At 45.5% G+C, this 19,834-nt stretch overlaps 1 protein-coding gene across 1 annotated transcript in view; it reads right to left on the reverse strand.

Annotated features, from left to right (window-relative positions):
- Positions 1 to 2,656: 2,656 nt before the first annotated feature.
- LOC146796867 (extracellular calcium-sensing receptor-like) overlaps positions 2,657 to 19,834 on the reverse strand; it is a 108,661-nt gene continuing 91,483 nt past the window's right edge. Inside the window, exon 7 of the mRNA XM_085630249.1 lies at positions 2,657 to 3,576. Within this exon, the coding sequence (XP_085486375.1) occupies positions 2,657 to 3,576 (920 nt within the window). The remainder of the gene's footprint in view (positions 3,577 to 19,834) is intronic.

Raw genomic sequence — 19,834 nt, forward strand, 5'->3', positions numbered from 1 at the left:
TGTGCGGCACCTGAGTGTCATTAAAAGGGATGTTCTGGTGGTTCACAGGGCTTGCAAATGAGCCCCTAATTATCTTAGGGAGCAGCGACAGTCTTTTCCATGGCATGATCAAGGCAAACCTTAGAGTAAATGAGTCCGTGAGATGCTCGAGCTGGCTAAATGCAGCCATGGAGGATAGTGAAGAAGGCGCCTTGTGCAGCAAAACTTCCTAGGTCACCATTACTGGTGGAAAAGTGTAGTAAGAGAACCAGGGAGCCCAGGCCACGGCACAGCCATCTGCCTGCGAATCTTCTAGCCCGTCTTCATAGTCCAATTTGCGTGTGTCCAGAAGTGTACATATTGTACAATTGCATTCACACAAAATATCTTGCATCAGTGCAATGGTACTTGGAAACCTTTTTCACCACAAAGAGCATATTGTGTTCTATTAAGAATGCCCTTCCAATACATGTCACCAATTTCATGGAAGCTCCTTTTCCATTCCCACCCTGGATAGGGATGTGCTTCTACCCTACACAGGAGCAAACTTTCCCAGACTTCGTAAGGGTACAGGATAGCTATTGTCTCCCACTCACAAACTTGCCCAGGACGAGATATGTTTTCTTCCTCCTCACATCCTTGCCTGTGGACCAGGACAGTCTTGTGTGACTTCACCCTCCTTGCCCAGGCATAAATAACGAAGCGGCACAGATTTCAGATATTCTGAGCCTTGTTCACATTGCAAAAAATAAGTGTGAAAGAGAGAGACTCCCCCTACCCTGCTCCCAAAGGGGAAAAGAGCAGTGGCCTTTGGCAAGGGGCGGTTAAGAAATGGTTCCCATCATTAGGAAAGGGCACACTTTTATTTAAATCTCTCTTAAGGCTTTTGTGTCCATGAGAATGACTCAAATGACCCCAGAGAATTTCCTGATGTTCCTAAATCTCAGTGCTACCTAATACCAGGAAACCAGGGTAGATCAGTGTTCGAGATTAAAAAACTGTCTTCTTTATTGGTACAATCATTGCAGTATCACAAAGCATGACCATTATTAAAGCCATAGAGCATGGTGGTTTCATTTTAGGGAATGCATCAGTGGTGAAGATATTAACAACTTTTTCCTTGAACATAGGGCCATCGTATGGCTTCTCCCAATAGACAGATTTATATAGTTAGTCATTAATTTATGTGAACATTGATTTATTTAGTATATATTTATTTTGTTTTAGACATATACCATCATCTGGTCTGAGTCAGTAGAAACATAAATAGACTCATGAGAGGTATCACTAATTGTGAACGCCACATTTTCTTTTGATAATAGGGTGCAGCTGTCCAAGCCTGTGCTGGGGCCACCCATTGAGGATGTGCTGTGGCACGGGGAACAACCTTTACAACGCAACTTTTACATCGCACTACCATTACAACGAAACTGTTACAACGCAAATGCATTGACAACGCATGCCATTACAACGCAAGTCTTTACATCGACTTGCACTAGATGGCGTGCTAACATTAAAAATAGTGTAGTTTACTATCCAAACACCTTCCCTACTGTTACGTGGACTGGAGTTAGAATAGTAAATTACACTTTTTTAATGTTAGCACGCCATCTAGTGCAAGTCGATGTAAAGACTTGCGTTGTAAAGATTTGCGTTGTCACTGCATTTGCGTTGTAAAAATTTTGTTGTAACAGCATGCGTTGTAAAAGCATGCGTTGTAACATCATACATCTGCTGTGGCACAGACCATGCAGTGCAACTAAAACATACTTCAGCACCAGCATAGTTCAAAGAATTGTACTTAGCCCCCTGGTCCATGGCATTTCCAGGACCTCAGGCGGAAACTGAAGAAATATAAATGGGCAGAGTAGAAGTACAGTCTCATTTTCATACACTTTTTGTGACAAACTTTGGGCCAGCTATATTTATTGGCTGTCGAATCATTGTTCTGCCAGGGCAACGAGCCATCAGATTTATAAATGACTGCCAAGCTGGTGATCATTATAAAGCATTGGCATGATCCGCCGTCACTGCTGTTCCAGTCAATGCATTTTGCTCTTTGGTGCAAGGCATAGCCTTGCACCAAACAGTTTTCTTTGTTTTATTATCAAAAAGAAAAAGATAATGACCCCCTTGCCATAGAAGTTATCTCCCGTGGCTAGGGGGCCTTATTTATTTTTTAATGTCCCTCAATACCAGTGTTTGGCTGCGGGTGATGGACAGCAAAAAAACAACTCGATATTTGCCCATTCTCATTGGGCGGGCGGATATATAGCCAATTCTACGATGGTCCTTACTCTGTCGGGCCATTGGAGGGCTCTAACCATGGCAGATATTCCCCATGGTTACACCAGTGTTCCACCTGGGGTACCATTATCTTGGTGGTAAGGATAGTTTGTCACCATTGCAAATTACCGCCAAGATATAAAACGGCCCCTTTGTCTTTCAAGGGGTTTGTTGCTCCAAGTACTATTCAATGAAGAGATGGAAGCATTTCTTTTAACTAGAATTTCTGGAGCATGGTGAGCTCAAGATCAATACTTTAGAGCAGTGCAATAATTGAGAAAATATCATCAATGTACAAACTGAGGGGACAAGGGAGCACAATTAATCGCATATCATTTGATTGGCCTCTTTTAAGGACTAGTAACACATTATCATCATCGGCAAAACAATTCTATCTAGCTCTGGTGGTCTCCGTTGATTTTGTGATTAAGCGTTCTCTTGTGTTCCTCTCAGGTCTCAGAAAGATAATATATATTTTTGGAGAAAAGATGCAGTACAGAAGGCCTGCCCCAGAAGACAAGATCGCAAAAATTTCTACTGCCACCATATATTTTCCTTTTGTGCTGAGGTAAGCTGGGATAAAAGAGAGCCAGACACTGATGAACACCAGCATACTGAATGTGATAAACTTGGCTTCATTATAGCTGTCTGGCAAATTCCGAGCCATGAATGCTATCCCAAAACTTATGCATGCCAATAGTCCCAAAAAGGTCAATGTAGAGTAGAACATCTGAATGGATCCCTCGTTGCACTCTGCTATGATCTTCCAGCTGTCTGCACTGTTGTTAAGTTCTGGAAATGGAGGTGAGGTTCCTAGCCAAGTAATTCCAATAGAAAACTCTATAACAGAGCAAACCAGCATGATGATGTAAGAAGTCCTGGAGCCAATCCATAACCTTAATTTGCTGTTCGGCTTGGTGGCTCTAAAGGCAATGACCACTGTTAATGTTTTAGCCATCACACAAGAAATAGCAAGTGAGAATGTTACACTAAAAATCACTTGACGGAGCATGCAGGTCACTCTGCTAGGCATGCCAATAAAAACCAAGGAACAGAGGAAACACAGCATAAGAGCAACAAGGAGAAAATAACTAAGGCAGACATTGTTAGCCCGCACAACTGAGGTGTTCCGATACATTATAAAAATACATAATACACCAATGGCATTGAAGAAGAGAAATAATGCTACTGAAGCCAAGATGATACCCAGTGGTTCTGCGTAGGACAAAAATTCAATTCCCTTAGGTATGCATTTGTCTTTTTTGTAATTTGACCAGTGATCCTCTGGGCATTTCATGCAGTCCAAGGAATCTGTTGGTGATAGCAGATGACAGCTTTTAGGATTAAATATCATTCAGTGATATTTAGACAGTATTTACAAAACAATAACATAGCACAGTGTTACATTGCAGTCACCAACAGTGAACATCATAGAGTGATATATCAGTGTTCCTTTTTTTTATTTTTTTTATTTTATTTTAATTTTTTTAGGTTACATACCCCCCGTGGTGGTGGGGGAGGAATTAGCAATGAAATCATAATCTTACAAACAGATAGCCATGAAGAAGAAAAAAATTGTACGACAAAGATACATTAGGTTAAAGAACTAGAAGCAAGATCATACATAGAAGTATACATGAAGGCAATGCAGAAAAACTCATATAAATTATTAATTTGTCGACCATTCTAGACAGGGAGCCCAATTCTTGAGAACAGATAAACATCAAGCCAATCCTCTAAACTTTTTATACATGAAACTAAAGTCATATAGACTGAAAAAAAAAAGGGAATTATACAACAAAAATATGTTTGGTTTTGAAACTAAAAGCAAAATCGTACAAAAATGTATAGATAGTAGCAATACATAGACTGAGATAGATTATTAATTTATCAACCATTCTTGAAAAGGAGCCCAATTCTTGAAAGCAATTAGGCGTCGTGTATTTCCTCTAAACTTTTGTACAGCATTTTCTAATTTAAACCAGGCCAACATCCTAGCCTGCCACTGAGGAAAAGTAGGTGGCTCAGAATTTATCCAAAGAGAAGTAATACAAAGTCTGACCATTGCCATTGCGATAAACAAGAAGGCCTGTATGTGGCCTGGTCTCTCAGGGGCCATAGAATATTGATAACCGGTAATTACCATTTCTGCAGAGATTTTGATTGGAGTATGAGTAATCTGTATTAGAAAAGTTTCAATTTGATTAATAAAAAGCAACAGCTCGGGGCAGTCAAAAAACATATGAAGCGAATCTGCAGACGGAAATTTGCATCTTGCACAGGTTGAGCTTTTACCCCCGATAGCCGTCCCCCATCTGACCAATTTTGCAGGTGTGTAGTAGAGATTGAACATGGCCATATAGCTTTGAGTGCGAAGGGTACCGGAAACCAAAGTGGTCCTAGCTAAGACCAATGGAAATTTTAAGTCAATACTAGGTACTCCAAATTTAATCGCCCATTTGTTATTGTGATCTGATAGGTCATCTGGGAGTTGAGACAAAAAAGATTGATATAGAGTCCCTATTTTTGCTTTCCTTTGAATTAGTTCAACTATCGGAATTTTATCAAACAAACTTGGGTTCAACAAAGAGATTTTATCGAGAAAACTTCGTATTTATAAATATTTAAAGAAGTGATTATGCTGTAATTTAAACGTATGTTTTAAAAACTGAAAAGAGGCCATCTGGCCAGAATCGGCGAGATTTCCAATATGTCTCAGACCATAAGAAGCCCAGATAGAGACTACACCCTCTTGAAATATTGCTGGAAGTAATCCAGAGGCATTTAATGGTGTATAGTAATTAAGCTTAGGAATCAAAAAATGACGGCGGACTTTCTGCCAAATCGAAAATAGAGCCCACAGCACCTTGAATCTAGTTTTCTTGAAATAACTTGGTTCAAGAATACGAGTTAGTATTCCTTTTGTGGCGTCGCCTAGTGCAATTGAGTATATAGATGGTACCAAATGGAGTGATGTCTCAACAGTCTCCCCTGATAATGGGAAAACAAATTGCTGGATCATGGCTGCCCAGTAATAGTAAACTAAATTCGGAACTGACCAACCCCCACGGTCCTGCGGGAGGCACAGCCATTTGGTGGCCCTTCTTGGCTTACGGTATGTCCATAAAAACCTTTGACAAATCCTTTGAGCTCTTATTAGAGTAGGGCTAGTAATTAATAATGGGATAGATCTAAATAGATATAAAAATTTAGGGAGGACGAACATTTTGAGAACATTACAACGCCCAAATAAAGAAAGGTGAAGATGATTCAACCTTTCTAGTTTATTATGAAGCAAATCAATAACAGGAAAATAGTTCAGGTCAGGAATCTGTTCGACTGCAGCCGAAATCTGAACGCCTAAGTATGTTGCCTGTGAGCTGATAGGAATCTGAGATACTGGCATAGCCGACGTTTGTAGGATTTGCGTTTTTGCAATATTTAACTTATAACCCGAAATTGAGCCAAATTGAGCTGCTAAAGTCTCCAATGCCGGAAAAGAGCCAGCAACATTATCTGTTAATACTACTATATCATCGGCATATGCCAGTGCCTTATATTCAATACCATGAGCTATAATTGGAGAAATATTTTGAGACTTTTCTATAAGGGACAGAAAAGGATCAATGAATAGAGCAAAAAGGAGGGGAGAACAGGGGCATCCTTGTCTGGTGCCCCTGCTGATCGGGAAATAAGATGATTCATTCCCTGAAATACGTATTTTAGCAATTGGGGATATATACAGGGTTTGTAAAGCCAGAATGAATTCCGGCGCAATACCTTTCCAATGCAGGACAGCCCATAGGTACCCCCAGGAGACCCTGTCGAACGCCTTCTCGGCGTCCAACAGGATCACCCCGAGGGGAGAATTTGTGACCTTGGCCCAATCTAGGAGGGCAATAACCCGCTTGATATGATCAGTCGTGTCCCTACCAGGGATGAACCCGTGCTGACGGAGAGAGACTAAAGGAGAAATTATTTGAGCTAACCGAAAAGCTAAAATCCTTGAATAGATTTTACTATCAGTGTTTATGAGTGCTATAGGTCGATATGATGCGGGGTTTAGTTCATCCTTACCCTTTTTCTTAAATAGTACAATTGTTGACTGCCGCCAAGAGTCGGGGATAACCCCCAACTGGGCAAGTTGAAAGACTTCTAGCAGCTGCTTCTTAAATAGGTATGAGAAAGTCTTATAAAATTCTAGGTGAATAAGATCAGGCCCAGCTGCTTTACCGTTAGAAAGAGATTTCATAGCAACTAAAATCTCTTCCCAACTGATGGGTTCAGCGAGAGTTAGATTCTGATCGGTAGAAACCTTCTGGGTATCAGAAGATTCAAAAAATTGCGCTAAACGGGTTTGTTGCTGCTCAGATATATTAGACTCCTCAGTGTAAAGGGTCGAGTAAAAATCGACAAACGTGTTCAGAACTCCCTTAGGAGAGTCCTGAATTATACCGGCCTGATCCTTAACCCTGAGGATTTGGCTAGCTATAGCCCTTTGCTGTAAACGTTTTGCTAGAACCTTTCCAGCAGCTTCCCCCACCTCGTACATTGAGGATCGAAATTGAAAATACTTAGTTGCTATATCCTCATAGAGAGGATCCAGGAGATTAGATTTGGCCAAAGCGACTGCTTTCTGGCTGATTATTACATCCTCACCCCTACGGATGTTGGTACTTAAGTCTAGCTCTGCTTGTTGAAGTGCTTCTACTCTATTTTTGAGAATCTGTTGCTCTGTTTGCCAGCGATAGGATGCAATTCTCTTGGTTTCACCGCGTAGAGCGGCTTTGAAAGTGTCCCAGACTATACTAACTGATGCGGTAGAATTATTAATTTCGAAAAACTCTGGGATCCAGACCAACATACGTTCCTGATATAATTTATCAAACAAAAGCTTCCTATCAAAGGTCCATGGTCTAATCGGATTAACAGAGCGATCCCATGAAAAGCTGAAGATAATGGGATTGTGATCAGATATGGTCCGTGGATTGATTTGGATCTTAATAGATCCCAAAACTTCGGGAGACATAAAAACAAAATCGATACGGACCATCTTTTGGTGAGGTGTTGAGTAAAAGGTGAACCCGTCATGAGTTGGGTGATTGATATGCCATAGATCTACCAACCCATGTTCTGAAAGTAACGTACGTAGCGCCTTATAGACTTGAGGCTTTCGCCCGACATAGACACTATGCTTTATAATATCTAACTGACTAGGGATATTAATATTAAAATCCCCACAAAAAATCAGTGGGTGTGGCCATATAGCTAATTCCAAATTTAAGTCCATCAGGACCTGTGGGTCATCTAAATTAGATGCATATATCGAGCACACCGAAAGCGGACAATTATTAACCAGTAATTCTGCGATTAGCCATCTGCCAGCGTTGTCCTGCTTAATCCTTTTAACCCGCCCGACCCCAGCTTTTAAAATTATGGCAACACCCCTGATAGTAGAGGTTTGTCGAGTGGAAGCGACTAGGTCATAGCCCGGAAATCTAAGAAGACGATGGTTACCCCAGGGAATATGGGTTTCCTGGAGAGAGATTAGGTCCACATGCATCACCTGTAGCATCTTATAAAAAATCCTACGCTTCTTGGGATCATTCAGTCCACAAATATTCCAGGTTGCACACGTCAGTCTAGGACCAGCCATTGATTATGGTAAAGAAAGAATATATCTAATGCAGTATTTAGAATTTTTATGAAATGTATTCCTATATACATCTTTGAAAATAAACAAGTGAACAATATCTTTAGTACTTTAGTAATGATCCTGCTGATAACTATTCGAAAAACCCTATTCAAAACTTCCACCCACCACCACAGCACCACCCAGTGAGCCCACCCAACCACCCTCCCCACCCCCTGCTGAGCCCACCCACCCTCCCAAAACTCCCCCTTGCCCCTCTCCCCCCATACGGAGCACAGGACCGCAGTCCTTGTGATGGTTGAGTAAGCGTCACCCCACGCTCCGCCGGACCCACAATTTCTCCTCGCAAGAAAAAGAATAAAAAAAGGGGGGATGACCCCAAATTTAGCAACAAAAGAAAGTTCAGAAGTTCATTTCCACGAGTTGGGTCATCCCCTAGGACCTAGAGAACGGTATAAGATATAGTCTGCTCCACAATTGCAAGTAAATAATGAAAAAAAAAAAAAAAAAAAGCAAGATGGCGGCCGTGACCTCGGCCGAGTGAGGCAGCGTTCGCTCTGCCGGACCACAACGGATCTCGAAACCAGGGCTCTTGAGAATCTCGCACTGCATTTGAAGATAAACCTGATGAATAATCTGAAAGGATAACGATATTCGTTCATGACCCTTGCTCTTCATCTGGACATCACTGGGCTTACGCTCATTCTGAAGCAGTGCTGTTTCTGCCTGATTCTCTCCGTATTTCGAACGGCGTCTTAGGAGCTCTCCCCCTTCAAACCCGCTGCTATACCCGGAGCTCCTTCCTACCGTTTTCTTTCGTCATTGAGGATGCCGCCGAAACCCCTTTCTAAAGCCGCGGCTGCTGCTCTGAAGTCCCGCAGTTCTGCCCGTAACACACAGGACATGGATTTGAAAGCCTCCGGTACTGCACACTCGAAACCCCGAGCTCAAAACACAGACAAGTCTTCTCCTTTGAACTCTGTTGTTGCTGTTTCTCTTTCTTCAACGGCTGCTAAGGGGCAGACGATTCCTGATATCTTTAACAAGCTGGATGTAAGAAAGAAAACTCCGAAGTCGAATGAAGCATCCAACTCGCTTTCTGTTACTCTGAGGGACGCCGCATCGGTCTTCAATGACTTGGCGGGTATGGAGGGGGAAAATCTGCAAATATTTAATGACTCCTCGCTTCCTCACTCTATTTCTACTGTACAAGACTCACCTCCTTCTGTGATGTTAAACTCTACCCAGCAGGAAGTATCCCGGACCCCCGGCTCTTCCAAAGCTGTATCTGTCACGGCATGCTGCATTCTGGGTAATGAAGTTCAGTTTCCTAATACATCCAAACCCGCTATTTTAGAGTTACCCGCTGACCGTTCTAATAACGCTAAGGGGTCCGAGGTTAGTGAGTCTACAGATAAATTCTACTCAGTGTCTGATCACTCTGGATCTGGGGAGGAGGATGACCCAGATTTTCAATGGTCGGATAACGATAACGATAGCGATGTGGCTGATTGGCGACTCAGCAAGCCTCCTAGGGACAAGATGGCAGACACAGTGCGCAAGGTCCCCAGATCCAAGACATCTTGCCAGCATACTGCAAAAAATACACAGAGTCTATGTCGAGAGGCTCAGCCTCAATCTGATCTGCACGCAACCCCAGGTAGTACTGGAGGGGACTCTTTTGATATCCCCGAAGAAATCTCTCTTGTGACAATCTATCGCACGATAATGATTCATAGAGAAGCCACTAGGCAAGAAAATATCCGTACTCAAGGGGTCTGCCGTAAAATGCAAAACTCCTTGCGCCGCGTCATCAAGTCCTCTGCTGAAACTGTTGCAAGGGTCGCAGAGGCCGAAGAACGAATTTCAGCCCTAGAAGATGCTGTTACAACACAGAAAGATCTAGTTATGGAGGTCAAAGAACATCGCCAGGATATCCTATGGAAACTCTCTGACCTTGAGAATCGGGCCAGAAGGAACAATTTCCGCGTCCTGGGGATAGAGGAGAACAAGGAGGGCAATGACACCCGAAAATTTATGGTCGAACTTTTCACAGAGGCCTTCCCAGAGCTTACTCAATGGGACTGGAATCTTCAGATACAACGAGCACACCGTTTCCCACTAACCAGGAAAAAACAGTCTTCTTCTAGTGCTAGTAATCCATATCCCCGAGCCATCTTGGTCTGTCTCAACAACTTTCTTGCCCGAGAATCTATATTTGATTTAGCTAGACCTAATAAAAAGCGGTCTGCCAAAGGCTGTCAGTTCTTTGTCCGTCCGGATCTTTGTGCAGAGACAGTCGAGCGCCGCTGGCATCTGCGTCAGTTAATTTCTATGTTTCAGGTGAAGGGGGCCCAGGTGTTTTTGCTTTTTCCGGCAAAGTTGAAAGTGATTTTTAAGGGACAGATAAGATTTTTTTTTTCGGAGATACCTGCTAAGGAATTTCTTGATTCAATTTAGTTGAATCTCTCAAGGCCTTGCTTTCTTTTTTTTTTTTTTTTTTTTTTCCGATATATCAGTGTTCCAATGTATATGTGAGTGCAGAAAAATAAATACAAGTTAGCCCACAACTCCCCTTAAATCCTGACCAACCTTCAGTACCCCAACTACTGGTGTGGCACAGTGAGCAAAAGAATGATGGATTCAACTCAGATCTCTACACTAGGAGCGAGTAAATGAAAGGTTTCAACACTCTGTCCATCATCATGTTGTTTTTGCTATGAGTAGCACATTGCACCCTCAGTAGTATGTTTAGTAAGACGTTTAACTATTGTATGCACTTTCTTTTTATTTGGGTGTCCTGTTTGATTTTTCAGGTGCATGGGGTGCTCATATTTGTTCCAGCATCTCCTGGCCAGTAGGTTGTAAACATTTGACCCTGCTTATTTTTGTTTATATTTCTTCGTGTACTCCAATTGCCATTTTTTTACATGGATTTGGGGCTACTCTAACTGTCACACCTTACAGGTTGAAGAGAATAGCATATGTATATGCCTCCTAAATCAACCCACTGCCTGCTCAAGTTTTATCTGTCATAGTGAATTTAGCTTGTCCTATTTTACTATGGATATTGGCCTGGGCCACCCCTGAGGTTGGCCTAAATAGAAAAGTTATTACTGATTGCCTTCAACAGAGAACACGGGTCTATCACTTCCTTGGTTAGATTATGTTGCTTCAGTTGTAAAAGAGCTTGGACACCTAGAGCTATTTTGCTCACCCGTGCGGATTATTAAAGCAGATGAAAGGGTTGTAAAAGCATTTTTCTTAGAAAGATAATGCTCCTTAAGGGAAGGGACTGAAGGATGTAAATCACTGTGCACAAGTGTAGGAAATTAGGGTCTGCTTTTATGTTCACCCCCACTTTTTGCCTGGTGCTATGTTGTTTCGTACTAGTCTGACTGGGATCCTGCTAATCAGGACCCCAGTCTCTGTGCTGTTTTCCCTAAATTGTTATGGTAAGTACATAGGTAAATCCCAGATTGGGCACTGGTGTACCCTTGTCAGTCCCTAGTATATGGTAGAAAGGTATCCAGGGCACAGGTACACCAGGGTCCCCCACGGGCTTAAGCGTGCATTATGCTACCCGTGGGGGATCACTCAAACAGCCTGTGTAAGCTGGTGCTAGCGCCACTTCAAAAGATATAGGTTTCCCTATGTCTAAGGTCACTCCACTTAAAACCTATAAGTTACCCCTAAAGCAGGCCATTACAATCCTGAAGTCAGGGTGCTCGGTTCTAAGTGTGAGGGTGCCCCTGCATGACTGAACTTAGGGTTGGGTAGTTAAGGGTCTAGCACAACCATTTCTCCAACCTCAGAGAGTTTAGTTCCCACTAGGTTAGCTAGGTGCAACACCTCACTACACCTAGTATGTCTTCAACAGGAGAGGCCAGTGGCTCTCTGCCTTCTAGATACAGTAGCCTCTAGGTACTGAGGGCCCTGTGTTCCGCTAGGAAGCTCAAGACGGGGAAAGGTCCTAATACTCAATACCTCCTAGAGGTGTTACTTTTGGATGACCTACAGAAAGCTAGTGGGTCAGAAGAAAAGGACAGTGTGTGTGAGCAGGGGACAGAAGATGGGTCAGGATGGACCCCTCCTTTTACTTTGATTCTAACCCTGACCAGGAGGAGTCTCATGACTCCCACCTTGAGAACTCAGATTCCCCCTAGGATAGTGCAGATGGCACAGAGGGTGTCCCTAGGAGTAGGTCTCCCTTTTTCCTCCTGGCAGGGTCCAGAGTAGACCATGGAGGTCTATATTCTCTTCTAGAGAATCCAATGCTTTAGGACATTCTATAGGAACCTCCACATCAAGTAAGAGGGATAGCTCTTTGGACAGCGAGTACCAACTGCTTGAACTTGAAAAAGCAAGGCTTAGGCTCAAGAAAGGTCAGTTGGCCCTTGACAAAGAGTCCCTAAAAGTCCAGAAGGCTAGGAAGAATCTGGGACTAGAGTCCCATGGTGGCAGCAACAGTGTCCCTACAATGGGAGAAATTCCTCTTGACAAAAAGAACCGAGCAGGATAGTCCCTTCTTACGAGGAAGGGGATGATATCCATAAATGGGTCACTGCTTTAGAGAGGACCGGTAAAGTTCAGAAGGTCCCTCAAGAGCAATGGGCAGCTATCCTGTGGCTCTCCTTTGCTAACAAAGGTAGAGATAAGCTCCTCGCTGTTAGAGAAGAGGATGCTGACAATTACCCAATGTTGAAGAATGCTCTCAAAGATGGGTTCGGCTTAACAACTGAGCAATATAGGATTAAGTTCAGAGACACTCAGAAGGCACACACCGAGGACTGGGTACATTTTGTAGACAGTGCTATTTAAGCTATGGATGGTTGGCTTCATGGAAGCAAGGTACAGGACTATAAGTGGGTGTACAATTTGATTATGAGGGAGCATATCCTTAATAATTGTCAGAACCAGCTTTTGCATCAGTACCTGGTCGACTCTGATCTGACCTCTCCCAAACAATTGGGAAAGAAGGCAAACAAATATGTACGCACCAGGGTTAACCTCTTGCATGCCCGCCCCTTTCCCCGCCCAGTGCCGCGCCTTCCATTAGCGGGCGGAGTTCATGACGAGCTGGACTCGTCATGGGCACAGCGCCACCGCAGCCCATGACGAGTCCAGCTCGTCATGGGCACTGAAGGGGTTAAGCAGAAAAACCATGGTAATGGAAGTGACCAGAAGAAGCAACATTCTTCTAAATCTCAGGATAAGGTTTGTAGGGATAGGGTCCGGCCTCCCCCGTAATCGGGTGGTAGGTCCGAGGGCATTCTTCCGGTCGGGCGGGCGGAGAATGGGCTCGAGAGTTCCGCTCCGCGCGCTCGAGCGGGAAGCTCTCTGCTGCTAGTCACCCTTCTCCGGGGTCTTACGGGCTCGACTCAGGAAACGGACCGGTTTTGGTCGAGAGGAGTTGGCAGCGGAGAACGGACATCCGTACCAGGGTGCACCCGGTGAGTAGAATTTTGATTTGAAGCACTGGCAGTGCCTGTTTTGGTTTTGAAACACGCGAGGTGGAGCGTGTAGTGGTATTTGAAGCACAGGCTCTAGGGCGGTGCATTGATTTTGAAGAATGTACTGAGGAGTGGTGCCACTGTTGGTTTGAAGCCCGATTGGTATGGCTGGGAATTGATTTGGAAATACATGTACATATGATATGATTTGAAGGGCCCATTTTTCTGACTTGATGAACCGCGCGCGGAATATAGCCCGATTGCACCTGGGAAACTCACGACCCAAGCTGGGTAGCCACGAGGCATATCCTCGGTGAGGCACCGACCTCTCCGGGACCGGCCTCAGTGGTGAACCAGAGAGGCAGTGAGAGGATCCATGGTGTAGTCAGGGATGTCTATTGTTGAAAATACTACCGATTAGTGTGGGATTGGCTCACTGACTAGGTGGTAAGAGTTGTAAACTCTTGATTGTGGTTTATGTCGTTTGTGTTTGTATTGAACTAATCACCATGCCTTGTTTTAGTAAATTGAACTGTTTCAGCTGTTGTTGTCGGTCGGGTGACTCTCGGCTAGCTGAGAGTCAGCCTGCCCCGCCGGAAGGCAGCCCCAGCCACTATATGTATGTAAAGCATGGAATCACCCCTTTATTGTTTTGTACTCTGTGGCATAAGTATACTAAAAGTAACGAAGAATTGCAATGGCCAAAGACTGGCTCGTTTGATGAGAAAAAGATTGCTTTCTTGCAGGAACAACTGTTCTCCAGACGCAGCCGCCAGGCTATGTTCGATGCTCTGGGTTCATGGCTGAAAGAAGCCAAGCAATGCCGAATAAGGGAGGAGAAGCAATCTAGGGCTAAGGCAGGACAGAATGTGACTCAGAAGGCCATGGCTTATGATAGGTCTCGAGTAGAAAAGGGAATAGACTGTATGAACCGTGAATTTCGATTGAAGGTAGATAAGAGCTATGTGACTCGGTCCAATGCTGAAGATGAGATAGAGGATTTATTGGATATACGACCACCGCCTCCTTATGTGCCGCAACGGCTGTACCCGGAGGTGGCTGGAGTCTCGGCTTCAGCCACGGCCGCACCCTTAGGAATCTCGGGAGCCTCAGCCCCTCCGGCTCTCCCCAGTCCCCCTCCCTCGACAGAGCTCTTCCGACTGTCTACATCTATGTCGGATGTGATTACTATGTTACCAGCATTGCTAACTGCTGCAGCAGCTGGGACAACACAGCTGCCACCCGGGTCAATGACTTCCCCTTCTGCCTTGCCCTCCTCCTCCGCGAGTACTACGCCAGTAGCAGCTGTCACCACTCCGACACGTCCGGTCCCCCTGGCTGAGGGTAAAAAGTTGTTTACTCGTTCGGCCTTGGGAACCGAAGAAAAGGACGCTATTGCTGTGCAGGCGTCCCAATGGATGCGGCAACCCATTTATTTATTATCAGATATTTGGAGCACCATGAGGGACTACGAACCGGTAATGCAGCAGCATGCATTAGAACATATGGCAAACCGCCTTATATCCTTATGGGAACAAGTCCACCCGGACGGAAGGGCTCCGGCCATATTATACGATATTGTCACCCAAGCCCACAAATCCCGCCTTACCCCCGAAGAAGTGTATGAGAATGTGCGGACACTGGTGTCATATAGAACCCGCCTGCAGCCCACTAACCCTCCGGGGCTATCCCAGTACCCTATGCGGGAAGTACACCCTATCTACCATCCCGAGATTACGGAAGTAGTAGACGCCCAGGGGGTAGTTACTCGTCACAGAGTGGAGGCGCGTTTCCAGGAACAATGGGTGTACACTCCCTGGAAACGCAGTGAGGTGTTGTCACTAAAAAGTCAGTTACCAGATCCCCGGAAGAATCCCACTGCGTACTACAAAGAACTCACTGAGGCGGCTTCCTCCGCAATGACGCTGGCAGATATCGAGCTATTCTTCGCTCTACTAGTACCGGTGGACATTTGGCGCCAGGTGCATGATCAAGACCATGCAACCGAATTTGGGGGGACCTGGGAACAGCTACGGGGATGGGATAGGGATCGTAAACCAGGGAATAAGCCCCGAGCGGAAATATTGGCCCTCCCTGATAGGATAATAAATTACATGCATTCACTGATCCCTCCCCGGAAAGTGGACTGGGATAAGTTGACAGCCTGCAAACAGAAAAAGGATGAGAGCGTATCTGATTTCTTTACGAGATTTGAGGGAGTTTTCATTGATTTCAGTGGACAGGACCTAGCCACTGAAGGGGGGGTACGGTTGTTCGTGAATCGATTCGTGACCAATCTGTTGCCAGAGGTGTCGGCTCGATTACAGGCTGCCGAAAGCACCTGGACAACCACCACCCCGTCAACAATATTGAGCATGGCCAAATATTATGAACATCGGGAGAATGAAAGCAAGGACAAGACAGAAAAGAAGTCGAAGGATTTAAAGACTCGAGTATTGTTACAGCAAGTAGAAAGAGGACGGGGAAGAGGTAGAGGGTCACAGAATTTTGCTTCGAGAGGGGCGGGTTCGCCACAGACGATGGGACGGACAGATTTGGGCATAAACCAATGCGCCTTCTGTAAACAGGAGGGGCATTGGCGAGCACAGTGTCCGTTACTATATGAACAGAACAGTGTTCCGAGAGGACGGGGAAGGGGACGTTTTACTGGACAGCGAAGGGGATCTACGAGAGCAGAGCATTCGGCGACAGGTGAGATAGGTCAGAACTGTTTCGACCACGGTCAGGGAAGACAGTATTATAATGACGATTATGTGGCAGGCGAAGGATCGGGTTATTCTCAAGCATAGGACAGCCAAAGACAGAGTCAGGGGCAGGTGTCGATTCCAATTGATCAAGCTGGACCTTACGTTCATGCACGACTACTTAATGCATCAGGTAAGTTTCTAGTTGACACTGGGGCCATGAACAGTTCCGTTTCACGTGCCCTAGTCCCGGGGGCTGCTCTGTCTGGCCAAAATAATGTGTCTGTGGGGTTTTCTGGAACTCCGGTGGTAAGCCCCATCTCAGAACCGCTTCCCCTTACCCTGGGACCGGTATCAATAGACTCCCCTTTTCTTTTGACCTCCCAGTGTGGAGAGAACCTTTTAGGCATGGATCTACTAAAAAGATTACATGCCCACATTTATTGTTCCCCAGAAGGGGTCTACCTGACCATAAAAGACCCTTCTCCCCTCTCTGCACAATGCTTCTCTAAGACAGAACCTTTACCACCAGAACTGGCGAGCATTCCGGAGACCCTCTGGGCGACCGGAGACACGGATGTGGGCCATTTACGAATAACCCCAGTATCGATTACCTTAAAACAGGACGCCCAGTTACCAAAAATTCCCCAGTATAAAATTGCCCCTGCCGGGGAACGGGCTCTAATGGCTATCATTCATGATTTGATAAAGACTGGAGTAGTGGAAGAAACGGCCTCTAATACATGTAATAGCCCTATTCTTCCGATTCTTAAACGAGCCCCGACACAACCGACTCCTGATTATGCTGATACCTATCGATTTGTGATTGACCTTCGAGAAATCAATAAGATCGTGGTACCCCAGTACCCTGTGGTACCTGATATTAATTCCGTCCTGCCAATGATTCCTCCAACGGCACAATTTTTCTCAGTTATTGACTTGAAAAACGCTTTCTTTAGCATCCCTATACATCCAGATAGCCGCTATCTTTTCGGCTTCGCATTGGGGGGCCGTAGCTTCAGATTCTGTCGCGCCCCCCAGGGGTTTACAGAAAGCCCCAGTATCTATAGTCAGGCATTGAAATGGATACTGGACACCTTGAGTTTGCCACCAGGTAATGTATTACTTCAGTATGTCGATGATCTCCTGGTGGCCTCTGATACTGAGGAGGGCTGCCGAACGGCGACAGTGAAATTGCTGCAACATTTGGCAAAACATGGTAATAAAGTATCATTGTCTAAATTCCAATATTGTCGACCGGAGGTGACCTATCTCGGTCATCTCCTGTCGAAGGAGGGAAGGCGATTGACCCCGGAACGTATAGCATCCATTACTAACATGTCTGTCCCTCGCACGCAACGTGATGTCCGTGCTTTGCTTGGCATAACCTCTTACTGTCGCCAATGGATTCCTAACTACTCTCTCATCACTAAACCTTTCTTGTATTTGATCACCAAAGACGTGCATGAACCCCTACCTTGGACTGATGAGTGTCAAATAGCTTTTCTTTCTCTGAAGGCTGCTTTATGTTCTGCTCCTGTGCTTGGCACCCCGGACTACCGGAAGCCTTTTGTGCTCTATGTGCATGAGGTGGACGGTTGTTCGCTTTCAATGTTAACACAGGACTTTGGAGGTAAGCAAAGACCCTGTGCATATTTCTCAGCGGTTTTAGACAACGTTGCCAGAGCACTTCCCAGCTGCCTGAGAGCCACAGCCGCAGTGGCATTAGCGATCAGGCAATCGGAAGGGCTAGTCTTAAATACGGATCTCACAGTAATGGTACCACACGCTGTGGACGTATTGCTAAACAGAACCCAGACGCAGCACTTAACTAGTGCGCGTCTTACAGGGTACGAATTGACCCCGTTTGCACCTCACATAACTATTAAAAGATGCATGACTCTGAATCCTGCCACGTTGCTACCCCTCCCCAAAGGAGAAAGTGGCCAGGATGTACATGATTGCATATTCCGGACTGAAGAAGAGACAAAGGGCCGGATAGATCTAACAGACACCCCCTTATCGGAACCCCAAGGAGAATTATATGTTGATGGCTCATCTTTTAAATTGCCCAACGGTAATACGGTTGCGGCCTATGCAATAACCACCTTGCGGACCGTGGTAGAGGCGGCCAAGGTACCATATCTTTCCGCCCAAGCGGCTGAATTAATCGCACTACTGAGAGCATGTGAGTTGGGAAAGGGACTGAGGTTGAACGTCTACACCGATAGCCAGTACGCTTTCGGTGTAGCCCACAGTTTTGGGAGGTTGTGGGCAGAACGGGGGTTTCTTACGTCCCATGGTGAAAAGATAAAGAATGGACCATTGGTCGAACGACTGCTGTCCGCATTAACTTTGCCAGAAGCCCTCGCCATTGTGAAATGTAGTGCCCATAAGGCTGTAACTAATGATGTGGGAAGGGGTAATGCGTTTGCAGACAAGATTGCTAAGGAAACTGCCCAGTCAGATACCCCCTCCATGTTTGTAGTTAGTCAATGCAGAAGGATGGTAGAAGCAGACAATAAGAAGCCACCCCAGAGGAGCTGCAGTATTGGCAGGAGCAGGTGGGGCGGTTAGACGAGAATGGGTGTTGGACGGATTTATCAGTAAAATGCAGATGGCTACTACCGAATGCATTCGTGAATGCGGTAGTGGCCATGGCACATGGGCCCGCTCATGTCGGGGTCCGAGGCATGTGTGCAATGTTGGACCCCGTATGGTACAATGTTAATATCCAGAAAACGGCTAGAAATCTGGTCCAGCATTGTATGATTTGCCTCCAGCATAACCCAGGGGTAGTACCCCTGTGTTGTCAGGGAGCTTTGCCCCACCTACCTTGCCTTTCGAGGTACTCCAAATGGACTATATACAACTGGAACGGGTAAACAACCTTAAATATGTTCTGGTGGTAATCTGTACCTTCAGTAAATGGGTGGAAGCATACCCCACTAAGGAAAACACAGCTATAGCAACTGCTAGAGCCCTGATAAAGGAGTTCTTTCCCCGATATGGGTTACCACGAGTCATCTGGAGTGATAATGGGACACATTTTATTGCCAACCTAGTTCAGCATGTATGTAAAGGTTTGGCAATTCGACAGAAGTTCCACGCCGCAAGGCACCCACAATCAGCAGGCCTAGTTGAGAAATATAATGGGATTCTGAAGTTAAAATTAGCTAAACTACAGGACACGACTGGCCTGAAATGGCCCGATCTTCTGCCCTTGGCCCTATTGTCTGTAAGAACCACCCCTCATTCTCGCAGTTGGATTTCCCCTTACGAGGTGGTTTTTGGGAGACCAGCCAATGTATGGGGGGTGCCCCGGCCTAAGTCGTTTAGGGATATTGAGTATCCTATGCTGGCCGATTACCTTTATGCTTTAACTAAAGATCTCCGTTCTATCCACCAACAGATTTCAGCAGTACTGCAGCCTCTGCCGGAGGGCCCCGGACACAGCATCGAACCAGGTCAGTGGGTCCTGATTCGGAACTTCCAGCGGAAGTCGAGCTTGGAACCCCGCTGGACCCAGCCACATCAAGTGCTCTTGGCCACTAGGACGGCGGTGAAGGTCGAAGGGAGGCAGCATTGGATTCATGTTTCCCATCTGAAGCGTGTCCCGCTTCCTTTGCCTGAGGATTGCCAGGACCAAGAGGAGAACGAACGGCACAGAGGTGAGCACGACGCCGAAGAGCCGCCCTCCCCCGAAGCCCGCGGAGAAGCAGAAGGGCTGGGGGAGAGGGCCACGAGTTCAGGGTCGG

The sequence above is a fragment of the Triturus cristatus genome, chromosome 10 (assembly GCF_964204655.1).
Source record: "Triturus cristatus chromosome 10, aTriCri1.1, whole genome shotgun sequence".
Lineage (NCBI taxonomy): Eukaryota > Metazoa > Chordata > Amphibia > Caudata > Salamandridae > Triturus > Triturus cristatus.